Source organism: Bos indicus, chromosome 1 (genome assembly GCF_029378745.1).
Source record: "Bos indicus isolate NIAB-ARS_2022 breed Sahiwal x Tharparkar chromosome 1, NIAB-ARS_B.indTharparkar_mat_pri_1.0, whole genome shotgun sequence".
NCBI classification, from domain to species: domain Eukaryota; kingdom Metazoa; phylum Chordata; class Mammalia; order Artiodactyla; family Bovidae; genus Bos; species Bos indicus.
Genome location: NC_091760.1, coordinates 74571379 through 74586772, shown reverse-complemented (window position 1 = coordinate 74586772; position 15394 = coordinate 74571379). Strand labels below are relative to the sequence as shown.

The window sequence follows — 15394 nt, the reverse complement described above, 5'->3', positions numbered from 1 at the left end:
AATTTCCGTCAACAACTAAATGCATTCACTAACTGGTCTACCTGGACAATGGAATTCACTTATAAATAAGAATAAGCTATTAATGTTCTTAAAAAATGGATGAACTTCAAAATTATTATGAACTTTGTTCTTCACAAAATTAAACCCAAGATATACTTTAAAAGTTGATGATGGAAAGGAAAGCCTGGCATGCTGTAATTCATGGGGTTGCAAAGAGTCGGACACGACTGAACGACTGAACTGAATTGATACTTTAAAAGGCAAAAATGCATACTGTGCAGTACCATTTATAAAATATCCTGAACATGCAAAGTGGTTGCCTGAGGATGGGGATGCACAGTAAGAAGTTGAGAGGGAAGATTACAAACAGGCACGAGGCAGCTTTTAGAGGTGATGGACAGTCATTATCTTCATTGTGGTGATAGTGCATGGGTAGGTATAATGTCTAAACCTACCAAATTGTACAATTTAAATATTAATATGTTCAGTTTATGGTATGTCAATTTTACTTCACATTTTTTTAAGTGAAAAAAAATGTCAAGGTCCTCAGCCCTTTAAGTTATTGCAGAACAAAACCGACATATGAAGATGAGAGTAGTAGGAACAATCAGAAATAAAAATTTAAATCCCTTTCTGATTTCATATGGACAACACATAGATCTAAAATGAAGTGACTTACCATTTTTCCCATATATAGAGACTGTAATGTTATTATGTGCTTCAACTAAACGGTGGAGCTTTACAGATTGCTGAAAAAGAAGAACAGACAATAGGAAAAAAAAAAGCCTTTTCTATTTTAGGACAGGCCCCAGATAATAGCCAGTAGAGTGTCAGCCTTCTTTAAAGGTGGAGCCAACTGAATGTACTCTTTATAAACAAGACGGAGTAGCCTGCTACTCAACTGAAAAAGCATCCAACTTGTGGTGGTCTTCATCCAGTGATAAGAAGCATGTGTTGCTTAGTAGAAAGAAATTTCCCAGCATGCTCTGCCCACTCAAAAGAACTTTGATCATTCAAGATTTATGTTTATACCTAAATAGCTTCAAGAACCAAGCATTATTTCAGCTTTGGGTCATCCTACATTAGAGTTCCTAATTTAACTTCATAAGGACTTTAATGGTTCCTATTCTTTCCTCATAGTATTTTATATACTTTAATATATAAGATATATGGGACATTGACAGTGAAAAAATAAGAGCAGACAAAAATAGTAATATATTGGATTTCACATTTATTAGGAAACTATTGTGTGAAAGACCTTTTATAAGGTTCTGGGGATTAAAAAGTCCCAATCATTTGGTCTTTTCATTTTCTTTTTTCTGATTTTGTTATTTAAGACACTCCTTCAATCTCCTAGCTTCGAATCATTTACAGATTTGATTAATATATCCTAAGAATAGTCAACAGAATAATATAAGGTGAAAAAGTTTTCTGCTATTAATCTATTATTTTATTTATTTATGCAGTCATTCCACATTTATTGAGTAATCTTTATGCTAAGAGATAGCAGTAAAATGGTCAACAAAGCAGAAATGATTCTTACCATCAAGATATTTACAACCTACTGGGTAAATACATTTAATCAAACAATCACACACATAAATATATCACTATGATCAACAATAAAATAGAAAAAGTAAAGTATTTTTGGAGCATATATAGCTAATGAACCAATACAAATCTTAAGTGACATTGAAATAAATAGGTTGTTGAACTATGAGTTTCAAATTCAAAAGAGATATTTGGACTGGAAATATATACATAAATTTGAAAGTCATTAGCATATGCTTTCGGAATTCATTAGTATATACAATATAAGAATAGTGAAGACTCAGTTGTACTCTTATGAAAAGACCATCAAGACACCATTATTAATAATAGCAATAAAGCTAGGTAGAAAATAATGTAATTATGCTCCCTCTTACATAGGAAAGAAAAACAAAATATATGTATATTCCAAAAAAATTTTTGGAAGAAAGCACAAGAAGCTAATAAAAGAGGTTGCACAAGTGGAGGGATGGAGGAAGAGGAAGCCTTTAAGTGGTAAACATTTTCCTATTGTTTTGGTTTTTAGACATCCATGTTTTGAAAAGCCAGGTAGAGAGGGATGAACTATGAAAAGAGACTTCCCTGGTGGTCTAGTGATTCAGACTCCTCACTTTCACTGCAGGAGGCACAGGTTCAATCCCTGGTCAAGGAAGTTCCTCATGCTGAAAGGAGCAGCCAAAATGAAAAAAAAAAAAGAGGCAGGGGTGGAGGGGTGGGGGGAGAGAATGAAAGAACATCTAGAGAAGTGGAGAGTGTGCTGTCAGTGAAGCCAAAGGGAAAGTAGTTAACATAGTCAAACGCAACCGAGAGGTTTAGTGAAATCTACACTTTCAAAAAAGTATTCACTGTAGGAAGGGAATCATAAAATCTGCAAACTAATGACCAGCCACCCAATAAAAATTAATGACGGACATGAATACAGTTCACAGCAAAAGATAAACAAACAGCTTAAAACAAGAAAAAAAGTTCAACTCTCAATGGAAAACATGCAATTAAAGTTAAAGAATTCTGTATTCACTTATAGTGGCAAAAATGAGGAAAACACTCATCTATCCTTAGGGGAATATTAGTATTCACTTGTTTAAGAGACATTTGACAATGTCTACTAAAATAGTATATAGCTTATGATTAAGTAGTTCTAGTTTCAAATATAGAAAATTCATATCTCCTTATCAATACAGATACATTATGCACACATTTACATGTGATATAAATTACACATATTTGTGATTTATACATATTTGTAAACACACATATACATTGATGTGTGAAAACATATATATGCAAATATCCTCATATATCAGTGTTTTACCAGCAAAAGACTAGAACAATCTAAATATCCATCGATATGACTGGCTTCAAAATTATGGTAAGTTTAGAGAAAGTATATTTGTGCAGATATGGAAAGATATTTAAGATATATTAGGTGAAAATTGCAAGTGTATAACAGTATATATAGTATACTTCCATTTACACAAAACAAATTAATGCATATGTGTTTAACTGTGCTAGAAGTATGTAAAGCATCTGGTCCCAGTGAATGCCTCTTAAAAGGAGACCCAAACACTGAAAGAAGGGGAGTATTTACTCCTCATTTCCAGTTTTGTTCTGTGTGAATTTTTTTATTACATCCATATGTTATTCCTTCTATCAAGAAACAACACCACCACCTAATTTAAAGAAAAATATTATCCTTTAATTTTAAAGTTATTTTAGGATTATAGTGGTGACCTTAACAATAGTTGTTTGAATGGAATCACAAGAGAGGAAGCCAGCTCAGTATGGGTGAGACATGAGAGGGAGATGAGTAAATGAAGAAAAAAGCAAAATGAGCTCAGTAAGTTTTGCTTCAAAGGGAGAAAAGAGGTAGAGTCATAGCTGAAGTTTAAGGTACAGTAAAAAAATGAAAACTTTTTTTATTTGTTTCTTTTTCTTTTTTTAAGTTGGGAAATACTTGAGCATGTTTAAGTGCTGATAGAGAAACATGAGCTTGTTTAAATGCTGATGTGAAAGCTCTTAAGGAGGGGAAGCAGAAGGAGTCATTCGCTGACCACATAAGCAGGCTGAGAAGGTAGGACAGAATGCTATAAAGCACAGGCAGAGGACTTCCCTGGTGGTTCAGTGGCTAAGACTCTGAGCTCCCAATAGGAGCCTGGGGGCCAACAGGGGGCCTGGGCTCAATCCTTGCTTGGGAAACTAGATCCCACATGCAGCAACTAAGAGTTCCCAAGACCTGGTGCAGTCAAATAAATAAAAATAAATACACACACAAAAAAAAAAAAATTAGAAGAAGAAGAAGGCAGGCAAATGGCATTTCCTCATATGTAAGAGAGATCAAGGCAGGAGGAAGGTGGAGACAAAAATCATCTGGTTGTTGGAGAACAGGGAATTGAGCAAATTCCCGTCTTATAGTTTCCATCTTTGTGAAAAAAGCAATGAAACAGACTATTAGCTGAGTTAGAGGAAAGGTAGAATGTGAATAGTTAGGCATCTTAGAAACTCGAATGAAGGTTTGGTCTGAAACTTTAATTTCAGACAATTGGAGAGCACGTTGACTAGAGACATATAGAAAGCTTGCCCAGATGAGATCAATATTCATGGATTTATAACACAATCAACCAACCTACACAGTGTAATATTTTTTCCCAACAGCACCTGGATCCCCTGGTATAGGTATAAGGAAAACCAAGAGTTGGATTGGGGTGTTGACAAATGAGTACCAATTCAACATAAAGAGTAAAGATACTAAACATTCCTTGGTGGCGATGGTTTCGTCACTAAGTCATGTCCATCTCTTTGAGACCCCATGGACTGTAGCCCACTAGGCTGCTCTGCCCATGGGATTTCCCAGGCAAGAATACTAGAGCTGGTTGCCATTTCCTTCTCAGAGGATCTTCCTGACCCAGCCCAGTCTCCTGCATTGCAGGCAAATTCTTTACTGACTAAGCCACGGAAGTCCCTATTAAACATTAAAGACTCCTCTACCTCCACCATCTTTAAGATCCATCAGTATTCTCTACATATTTTTCACTTATTTTTAATTCATAAATATACACATATTCTAGTAAAACTTAATAAACTAAACAGAGGGGGAAAATAACTTGAAAGGTTAGGGATTGAGATGTGAAGGAATGGAAGAACTAGTACTTGTTGAGCATGAGCAGTTGTGCTAGATATTTACAAATGTGGTCTCATTTGTTATGAGGTGAGCAGTGACTTCTTCCAGGTGGCTCAGCAGTTAAGTATCTGCATGCAGTGCAGGACACCTGGGTTTGATCCCTGGGTTGGGAATATCCCCTGGAGAAAGGAATGGCAATCTACTCCAGTATTCTTGCCTGGAAAATATCACGGATCAGGAGCCTGGTGGGCTACAGTCCATGGGGTCACAAAACAGTCAGACACAACTGAGCACACACATGGTGGGCAATGACTATTCCCCCATTGTACTCTTTTCTAACAAAATTTCAACAAAGTCAGAATTCTTCCTTTTTGAGACTGTAGTGTTAGTGGTTAAACTCACCTCTCTGAGATCATATACAGTCAAAGCGATGGAAATGATGGACATGATTATGATGGCAAAAGCATACTCCTTATAGTCTTCACTAAACCACAGACAGACACTGAAGAGTTGAAATACATAAAACGGATTTAAAACCTATTGGCAGACATAAAAACAAGAAGACAAAGGAGATATTTAGGCTTTACACTTGGCTATTCATTGGCTTTTTTGGTGTCATAGTCATCTCCATGACACAAATCATCCTATAAAATATTCTTATTTTATTTATGCAGCAACTACTATGTACTAGATATGGCACTAAGCAACTTGACCTGAATTTACTCATCTAATTCCCATAATTATCTCATTAAAACAGAAGTCATTACTTATCCCCATGGTAAAGATGAAGAAACTGAGCCTTAGATATTGAGAAATTGCCCAACATCACAGAGCAGCAAGTATCATAGACCAGGACCTGAACCTAGACAATCTGGCCCCAGAGCAACTTACTTTTAATCACACGGCACCTTATTAATTTATGAAGTATCATCTCATGTTTCCTCATGTTGACCGTGACAACTGTCCTTTGAGGAGTACATAATATCATGGCTTCCCTGATGGCTCAGATGGTAAAGAATCTGCTTGCAATGCAGGAGACCCGGGTTCGATCCCTGGGTCAGGAAGATCCCCTGGAGAAGGAAATGGCAACCCACTCCAGTGTTTTTGCCTGGAGAATTCCACGGACAGAAGAGCCTTGTGGGCTACGGTTCATAGGGGTCGCACAGAGTCGGACACGACTGAGTAACTAACACAGTGTATGTCTGTCATGTGTATGTAGTAGTAGAATCATGTCCAGTTTACATTTACTGGCCTTCAGAAGACTGAAGTAGTAGGTCAGGTTTACAAAGTTTAAATTCTTTCTAGTTTACTGTCCTTCTCTATGACAAACATTGTCATATCTGAAGCCTTTCAAGTACTTTATTGTATGAGTTGAAGACTAAATTTTCTCAGCCAAGCTGAAGGGGTAATCTGTAGCTGAGCATCTAGAACACTATGGGAGAAAGAGATTTAACTCCAACAGTTGTAATCCTGCTCAGGTTAAAAACATTTTGTGCCCTTACTCAAATTCCTTCTAGTTGATTTTCATCTTTCTAAAACAGAAATTGTAATCTTTGCCTCTGGTTAGGGAATAAGCACACAGAAACTTTTCTTATCAGTTTCTTCTGCTCTCATTCATGCCTTAAAGCTTGCTAAAAATTATTGAGAAAGAAGCTGGGGTTTACTAAGCCTGTTTTAAGGCAAGGAGGAGCAGAGATCATGTGCAGGAGAGGATCCAGAGTATAGCTGTATAGTTACAGTGTCAGTAATCACTGTAAAATGAAGAATAAGCCCAGGGATAGAGTCAAAGAGAAAAAATTCAAGGACATAAATGATGGTCAAATCTTTCTTTCCCTCCCACACATACACACTGAGATTAATAGAACTAATAAGGTGGAACAAACACTTTCCTCTTACAATTTTAGGTGCTGAGGAAATTGTGTATGCTGCCCATAAGAAAGGGATTGAGTTGGTTAAGTTTTAATTATTATTACAGTGTCACAAAGATGAGACAGTAGATAAAAGCATTGGATTAAAAAGGACACAGAGAACGGAAATCCAATGTTCACTGCGTCATTAAAGGGTAAGTAAACACATGAGCATCCTATCTTATGCTCTAACAGGCATTGTGTATGCCAAAATAGACCCCAAGAAAGAGGAGGGACATGACTACGCTTAGCATTCTTTTAAAATAGTCCAAATTATGGTTTCCATTGACAAATAGCATTCTTGATCATTTGACTAGAACCAAACTTTTCTAGCCAGCACCAAGAGAAAATACTGATTACCTCCTTGATGAGCAGCTTCCAAATGGGTGTGATTTCAACATCAATAGTATTTGGCCCACATATTAACCTCCTGTGGGGAGAGATCACAGATCACTCAGTCTTTATTTTTATTTATAAAAATAAATGATTTCTCATCCATTCATAAAAAGGTCTGTTCCATGTTCATTTTCTCACTTGTCAGATCAATATAAGCCTCCCTTATAACATAATACCTCCATCTTTCTCAAAATAACTGGAGAAGGGGAGGGTTTCCAGGTGCAAAACCAATAAACATGACCCTGTTACATTTATTGAACTAGACTCCTCATGAAGTTTAAATTTTTCCCTGATGGTAATTTGGATATTTAATTTTAGTCATTGTTCCATTCAGGCAGTTTCAGGATTGGCACCCTCTCAACTCTGTCTCTCCCCAGCTCTGGCTCCATGGATGTGGGACAGGGGTTCATTACAAGAGAACAGTTTTACTGATAAGAAATACCATGCCTGCTTCCCTCCTCCTATTCAGTTCTGGGAAGCTGCAGAATTTATTTTGTGAGTGAGTGAAAAGATGTTGAGTTCTCAAAAATAGTTGCACAGATACACAGCCCTTTAATTGAAAACTCAGAAATGTGTTTCTTTGATTCTACAGAACAGTGACTCTGTGAGTATTTTGCTGTTAAGAACACTAAAACACTTTATCTGTGGCTTCTATGTAAATGCTCAAAGAACTTAACAGAATGTATTACAGCAGTGCTTCCCAAATGTAATGTTCACGTAGATAACCTTGTGGTCTTGTTAATGGCAAGATTCTGATTCAGTAAGGGTGAGGTGTGGTCTGAGATTCTGTGTTTCTAACAAGCATCCAACTGAGGCTGATACTGTAGACTGTGGGTTTATTCAAAGTGCCACCAAAGCTCCACTCTAAAATGGTCAGGAGGGGAATGCAGGAATCATAGAAACTTAGGACTAGCAACATGTGTATAGAGCTCTCCTCCCCACTTTTAATAATTAGGAAACTGAAACCCAGAAAGGAGAAGCTATGTGCTTAAAGCACACAGGAAATTAGTAACAGGCTCTTGACATTCAACACAATGCCCTTCCCAAACCTCACTCCTATGCCCAGTAACTGAGTTAGAATTGTAGAAGAGCTACAAGTCTTGAGTGATATTTTTCTACTGCTCTATAATTATTATTTTGCTACATTATATATTGTAATACATATTTTCTGATTAGTCAAAACTGGTTTAACCTTATTATAGTAACCTTGAGAAGCATCGTGCCGAGTAAAAAGATAACTAAACCTATAGTCAAAGATGTAATTCTTCCTCTGTCACTTCCATCTGTGTGACCTGGTTTAGGCCATTAACCTCTCTGAGTCTCAGATTTCTCATTTGTTTTATTGAGATGATAAGGGTGTCTGTTCTAACTCACCCACAAAGTTGCTCTGATGAAGTGAGATAATGTATATAAACACATTTGTTTTAATAATATTAAATAGAGCACTACAACATATTCTGATATTATTAATAACCAGTTAAGACAGCCATTTCCAGGGCCCTCTTTTAGACTACCTGGTGACAGTCATTTCTAGCTGTCAGTATAGATCAATAACAATATAGATAACAGTACAGGCATCTATGCATCTATAGGTACATAGATAGATAACAATAAACTTGGTACCTAATTTCTTGTTCTTCTGTTGTCAGACCAGATCCAAACTTTAGGTGTATCTTGGCAGAACTTAGCCAGTCTTCCAAACAGCTAAAATAATAATAATATTGAGAAAGACATATTTAACAAAATATTTCCGAGACAGTCTTTTTCTTTTTGGATACAATTGCTCAAACAACTTACCCAATTTTCCGGAACTGTCCCTCCAAGTTGTCCCAAACATATCTTATTTTCTGCACTTTTATGCACCTCACCTGCAAAAGAAAAGTACTAAGGAATCCCCAGTTTGAGGATCAGTGGATACACACAATCCAGAGACTAAAGAAGCATTTGTGGAAGAAGCAAAGGGAGAGCCCTAACATACTTAAGATTTTATCCTTTCCTAGCATATCTTGGCCTTGGCTATGACAGAAATGGCATTCCTTATTTGAAGTCTTCATTCAGTCAATGTGCACCATGGACTTACTATATAAGTAAAACTCAGCCTCTGCATTCCACTACTTGATAACCTAACAAGGGAAGGAAATATGTTATAAAAAGGGAAAACTATATCATACAGTCAAATTATATACATGTCAAAGAAATGAATGCATAATAAAGCAAAAATTATAGGATTGAAATACTGTAGAAATATAGAGGGTAGATGACAGAAGGTGTCATGGAGAAGAAGTTTCAGAGCTGCATTCTTAAAGGATTGGAAGAATTTTGTTCAGATGAGAAGATGACATTTCAAAGAGGTTTTGTACAATTTAGTTGTGGGGAAAGGCAGGTGAGGGGGGACCTCTTTGACAGCAGAATGGAGAAGGAGGCTGGAAGGATAAATAAAGATCAGAGTATGAATTCTCAAATGCTTGGGTAAGTATTTAGAACTTAATTTTGTAAGCAACAGATTTGCAGAATAACCTATGGAAGAGACACTAAAAAAAAGATTAGACTGACAGATTCTAGAAGTCTGTGAGGGCATTATTCAAGAAAATGAACTCTAGGAAATGAGCATCTGAGGGTACTGGCAATGGGAAGGAGAAGAAAGGTTAATGCTTATATTAGGACTTTCTGTTTCTAATTTTTAAAGCAATTTTACTTATGAATCTGAACTTCCCTTAACTGGTGATCTAATTAAGCACAAAGAGAAACGGTAAGACTGTCATATTGTCATGAAGCAATAGTTGGAGTCAACTAAGGCACTTTTAAAAACACTGATAAATGCAGATATTGAGCCTAGGTCCCAGAAGTTTCCTTTTCAAGACTTCTTCCCCTTCCTCATATTTTATTGAACATGTGTCTTCATTTGTCAGTCCATTTATTTGTTTGATGGAATTAAAGATGGTGGAGAGACTTCCCTCATGATCCAGTGGCTAAGACTCTGAGATCCCAATGCAGGGAGCCCAGGTTTGATCCCTGGTCAAGGAATTAGATCCCACATGTCATAACTAAAGATACCAACAAAGATTAAAGATCCCATGTGCTATAACTAAGACCTGGTGCAGCAAAACAAATAAATTATGCTGTTGTTGTTGTGGTCGAGTTCAACTTTTGTGATCCCATGGTCTGCAACCCACCAGGCTCTCTGTCCACAGGATTTCCCAGGCAAGAATACTGGAGTAGGTTGCCATTTCCTTCTCCAGGGATCTTCCCAATCCAGGGATAGAACCCACATCTCCTGCATTGGCAGGTGAATTATTTACCCCTGAGCTACTAGGGAAGTCCAAATAAATAAAAAAATATTTTTAAAAAATTTAAAGATCGTAGAGGCCAATAATATTCTGAGGTTGTGTCCATGGGATGATTTGGGATGCCTACTTCTCCAGGTTCATGGCCAGCTAACAGGTTAAGCAATTTGTTAGCTGGGTGCTTGACCTTTTTTTGCTTTTGTTTATTTTGGCAATTAAGACAACTGAGTGGTAACAATTGACAGTAGAGAACTGCTCAGTAATTGATTTTATTATTTTTAAAAACTGACCTTGAGCTCATAAAACCAATTTAAATAGTTGCCTACACCTATATAAATTTCAGAGAAAGAAGTCTGTTATAAATATGTTTTAAATGAGGCAATGCCAAAGAATGCTCAAACTACCGCACAATTGCACTCATCTCACACACTAGTAAAGTAATGCTCAAAATTCTCCAAGCCAGGCTTCGGCAATACCTGAACCGTGAACTTCCTGACGATCAAACTGGTTTTAGAAAAGGCAGAGGAACCAGAGATCAAATTGCCAACATCTGCTGGATCATGGAAAAAGCAAGAGAGTTCCAGAAAAACGTCTATTTCTGCTTTATTGACTATGCCAAAGCCTTTGACTGTGTGGATCACAATAAAGTGTGGAGAATTCTCAAAGAGATGGGAACACCAGACCACCTGACCTCCCTCTTGAGAAATCTGTATGCAGGTCAGGAAACAACAGTTAGAACTGGACATGGAACAACAGACTCGTTCCAAATAGGAAAAGAAGCGTCAAGGCTGTATATTGTCACCCTGCTTATTTAACTTATATGCAGAGTACATCATGAGAAACGCTGGACTGGAAGAAACACAAGCTGGAATCAAGATTGCCGGGAGAAATATCAATAACCTCAGATATGCAGATGACACCACTCTGCATGGCAGAAAGTGAAGAGGAACTCAAAAGCCTCTTGATGAAAATGAAAGTGGAGAGTGAAAAAGTTGGCTTAAAGCTCAACATTCAGAAAACAAAGATCATGGCATCTGGTCCCATCACTTCATGGGAAATAGATGGGGAAACAGTGGAAACAGTGTCAGAATTTATCTTTTTGGGCTCCAAAATCACTGCAGATAGTGACTGCAGCCATGAAATTAAAAGACGCTTACTCCTTGTAAGGAAAAGTTATGTCCAACCTAGATAGCATATTCAAATATGCTATCAAATAGCATATCAAATATGTCCAACCTAGATAGCAAATCAAAACCACTGTGAGGTACCATTTCACACCAGTCAGAATGGCTGCGATCCAAAAGTCTACAAATAATAAATGCTGGAGAGGGTGTGGAGAAAAGGGAACCCTCTTACACTGTTGGTGGGAATGCAAACTAGTACAGCCACTATGGAGAACAGTGTGGAGATTCCTTAAAAAACTGGAAATAGAACTGCCTTATGATCCAGCAATCCCACTGCTGGGCATACACACTGAGGAAACCAGAAGGGAAAGAGACACGTGTACCCCAATGTTCATCGCAGCACTGTTTATAATAGCCAGGACATGGAAGCAACCTAGATGTCCATCAGCAGATGAATGGATAAGAAAGCTGTGGTACATATACACAATGGAGTATTACTCAGCCATTAAAAAGAATACATTTGAATCAGTTCTAATGAGGTGGATGAAACTGGAGCCTATTATACAGAGTGAAGTAAGCCAGAAGGAAAAACACCAATACAGTATACTAACGCATATATATGGAATTTAGAAAGATGGTAACGATAACCCTGTATATGAGACAGCAAAAGAGACACTGATGTATAGAACAGGCTTATGGACTCTGTGGGAGAGGGAGAGGGTGGGAAGATTTGGGAGAATGGCATTGAAACATGTGAAACATCATGTATGAAACGAGATGCCAGTCCAGGTTCAATGCACGATGCTGGATGCTTGGGGCTGGTGCACTGGGACGACCCAGAGGGATGGTGTGGGGAGGGAGGAGGGAGGAGGGTTCAGGATGGGGAACACATGTATACTAATTAAATAATTTTCTATTAAAGAAAAATAAAAGGACACTCTGAAAAAAAAAATAGATAGCATATTCAAAAGCAGAGACATTACTTTGCCAACAAAGGTCCATCTAGTCAAGGCTATGGTTTTTCCTGTGGTCATGTATGGATGTGAGAGTTGGACTGTGAAGAAGGCTGAGCGCCAAAGAATCTATGGTTTTGAACTGTGGTGTTGGAGAAGACTCTTGAGAGTCCCTTGGACTGCAAGGAGATCCAACCAATCCATTCTGAAGGAGATCAGCCCTGGGATTTCTTTGGAAGGAATGATGCCAAAGCTGAAACTCCAGTACTTTGGCCGCCTCATGCGAAGAGTTGACTCATTGGAATAGACTCTGATGCTGGGAGGGATTGGGGGCAGGAGGAGAAGGGGACAATAGAGGATGAGATGGCTGGATGGCATCACTGACTTGATGGACGTGAGTCTGAGTGAACTCTGGGAGTTGGTGATGGACAGGAAGGCCTGGCATGCTGCGATTCGTGGGGTCGCAAAGAGTCGGACACGACTGAGCGACTGAACTGAACTGAAATATGAATGTTAACTAGTCATAATTCAAGTAATACTAATTTAATATGATGGGAAAAGAGTAACCCAAATACATTTGAATGACAGAATTCAAATAAGATCATTTTATAGACATAAACTCCCTAGGATATTCTTTGGGGATTAACCTTTATTGTAAGACAAATCCCGTTGCATAGCTTATAATACAGGGCATGATACTCCTAAGAGTTAATATGCACTGAACATCTACTACATACGTGCAACCATATTGATCTTTGCATTTCTTAATTAATTGAATTTCATCAATTAATATTAGCAGTAGGCATTATCAGAGTTTAATAATTGACTCAAGATTACAGTTCTGAAGGATGAAGATGAGATTTTAACTGAGCTCTGGCTCCAAAATCCATATTCTTTATAATGTTCTATACTGTAAATTAAAGATTGGCACAGTGGAGGATCTGAATTTAACCATTTTTATTGAAATATATAGCAGCTGTACAATATTCTGTAAGTTACATGTGTACGATATAGTGACTCACAATTTTTAAAGGTTATATTCCATTTATAGTTACTTTAAAGTATTGACTATATATGAATTTAATCTTGTATTTGGAAGGAAAAAAGATTCACCTTCTCTAGCATCTGCAGGAGCCATAATCGTACTTACCTTTAGGTCTGGCTTTCTTATGGCTCTATTTATGATGCTCTCCTCGTCGGTGATGAAAGGATTGTCAGGATTGAGCCTAAATGCGCTGTTCAAGGCTGACAGGCAGATCCACATTACCTTTTTCCGAGAGTAAGTTTGAAATTCATCCTGAGGAAATAAACACCAAAACTCCCATGAAGTTAAGGAAGTCATCAGGCTAAAATTCAACCTGAAAAGCATTGTTTTAATATAACTGTGTAAGTTTGTAGAGTTAACAAACCCTCTTGATGGGACTACATGTCTTTGAAAGCTGGTAGATTTAGAGCTTTAAGGGGCAAAGTCTCGTCATCACTTACGGAGGCATCAGAAGGTGAATATGATGCGGTGGCATATGACAGCACTCAAGAGTCATGAGGCAGATGTTCAGGTAAGAACCAGTGTTCCCTATTACCCTCCAACCATGGGGCTACGACCACATACAAATTTCATAGGGAAAAAAAAAGTCCCAAACAAGCAAGGATTCCAAAGTGTTTCTAAAGGGCTAAGAGACCAGGTGAACTGAACCATCCTCTTATTTTGAGGCTTAACTTCAATGCCACTCCCTTTAACACCTCTTGTGGGGGTGGGGGTGGGGAGGACCATCCCTATACCAGCTCCAAAAGACTGCCACTGTCCCTCTCTTGTGCTCCCAATTACCTTCTGCCTTACATTCTCTTAGTTCTTCCAGTCTATCTTAAAGGTGGGTGCCATATTTTACTGTCACTTATATCCCATCCACATGGGGAATTTTGATTCACTCAGTGAGAATCTGATGAATGGATGAGAAAAGTATGGAAAGTGTGAGCTGAACACGCCCAGGGGTGATTGTCAAGATGTTGGCATAGGCAGCACTGAGGAAGGCATCTTTGTGCATGACCCTAATTGAAGCTGCTTCAGTTTCACTTCACTGATGACTCCATCACAGCATAAAACTAGAGGCAGCAGCACTGGATGGAGTAACAGGGACCATGATGGTCGCTTAGAGACTGATTGACAATAGCAATGGTTATTGTCTGAATGGGTAAATGACACACGTAAATTCCACTTGGATGTCTGGTAAACCTCAGGAGCTAGGAAGAATGGCCAGGAAAGTGAAGCCTGGGAAGCAATTTGAGGCCTAGGAATGTAGGTCAGAACCAGAGATTGTCTCCATCACAACCACTGTTGCCATGAAGAGTGAGCTGACTGCAAAAGGCAGTGAGAAGCATTAGTAATTATTGTAGCTAAGTCTCTTACAATGATTCTCCTCAGGCAAACCCCACCTCCATGCCTTTGTTCCTGCTGTTTCCTCAGCCTGGAGTGTGTATCTTTAAGTCTTCCTGGGGCCGGATCCTAACCATCCTTCAGGGTCTGACTCAGAGTTCATGTATGGGAACATTCCTAATTTCTCTGATCTTTCCTCTAAATCATCAGGCTACTTGAGATTCTTACCACATACTACCTCACTGCATCATCCTTTGTCCCCTCACCTTATCACTTTTCTCAGATTGTAGGTAGAGATCATGTCTGATGGATGTCTGTGCTCCAGCCTGACTTAGCACAGATTCTGAGAGAGACAACTGGAGAGAGAGAGAGGAGGGAGATGATCAGGGAAGGCAAAGCAAAGGAAGTAGGGAGAACAGAAGAAGGGAGAGGAAGAGAAGAAAGGAGAGGAAAGAGAAGGAAAGAAGAGAAAAGGAGAGGAAATTTTAAAAAGAGAGGAGGGGAGGAAGAAAAAATCTTAGTAGAAATTTGAAAGTTAATGAGTTAATATTAAAAACCAGTAAAGTTGGCTATACTTCATTTTTTAACTACTAAATCAAATCATATCTGCATGGAGTTACCTTCACAGCCTAAGAATAACTGAAGGTGGCTACATTTCCAGTACTAAGCCACTGAACTGGGGCATGTTCTAGG

At 38.2% G+C, this 15394-nt stretch overlaps 1 protein-coding gene across 2 annotated transcripts in view; it reads right to left on the bottom strand.

The window, feature by feature from the left end:
* Window positions 1–15394, bottom strand: part of ATP13A4 (ATPase 13A4) — a 126108-nt gene that overhangs the window by 56334 nt on the left and 54380 nt on the right. For both annotated transcript variants that reach the window (XM_019957940.2, XM_070789752.1), the window contains exons 3-8: window positions 13481–13627; window positions 8767–8837; window positions 8593–8673; window positions 6934–7003; window positions 5069–5203; window positions 680–749 (exon numbers count right to left, since the gene is read on the bottom strand). In XM_019957940.2, coding sequence (XP_019813499.2) covers window positions 680–749; window positions 5069–5203; window positions 6934–7003; window positions 8593–8673; window positions 8767–8837; window positions 13481–13627 — 574 coding nt within the window. The remainder of the gene's footprint in view (window positions 1–679; window positions 750–5068; window positions 5204–6933; window positions 7004–8592; window positions 8674–8766; window positions 8838–13480; window positions 13628–15394) is intronic.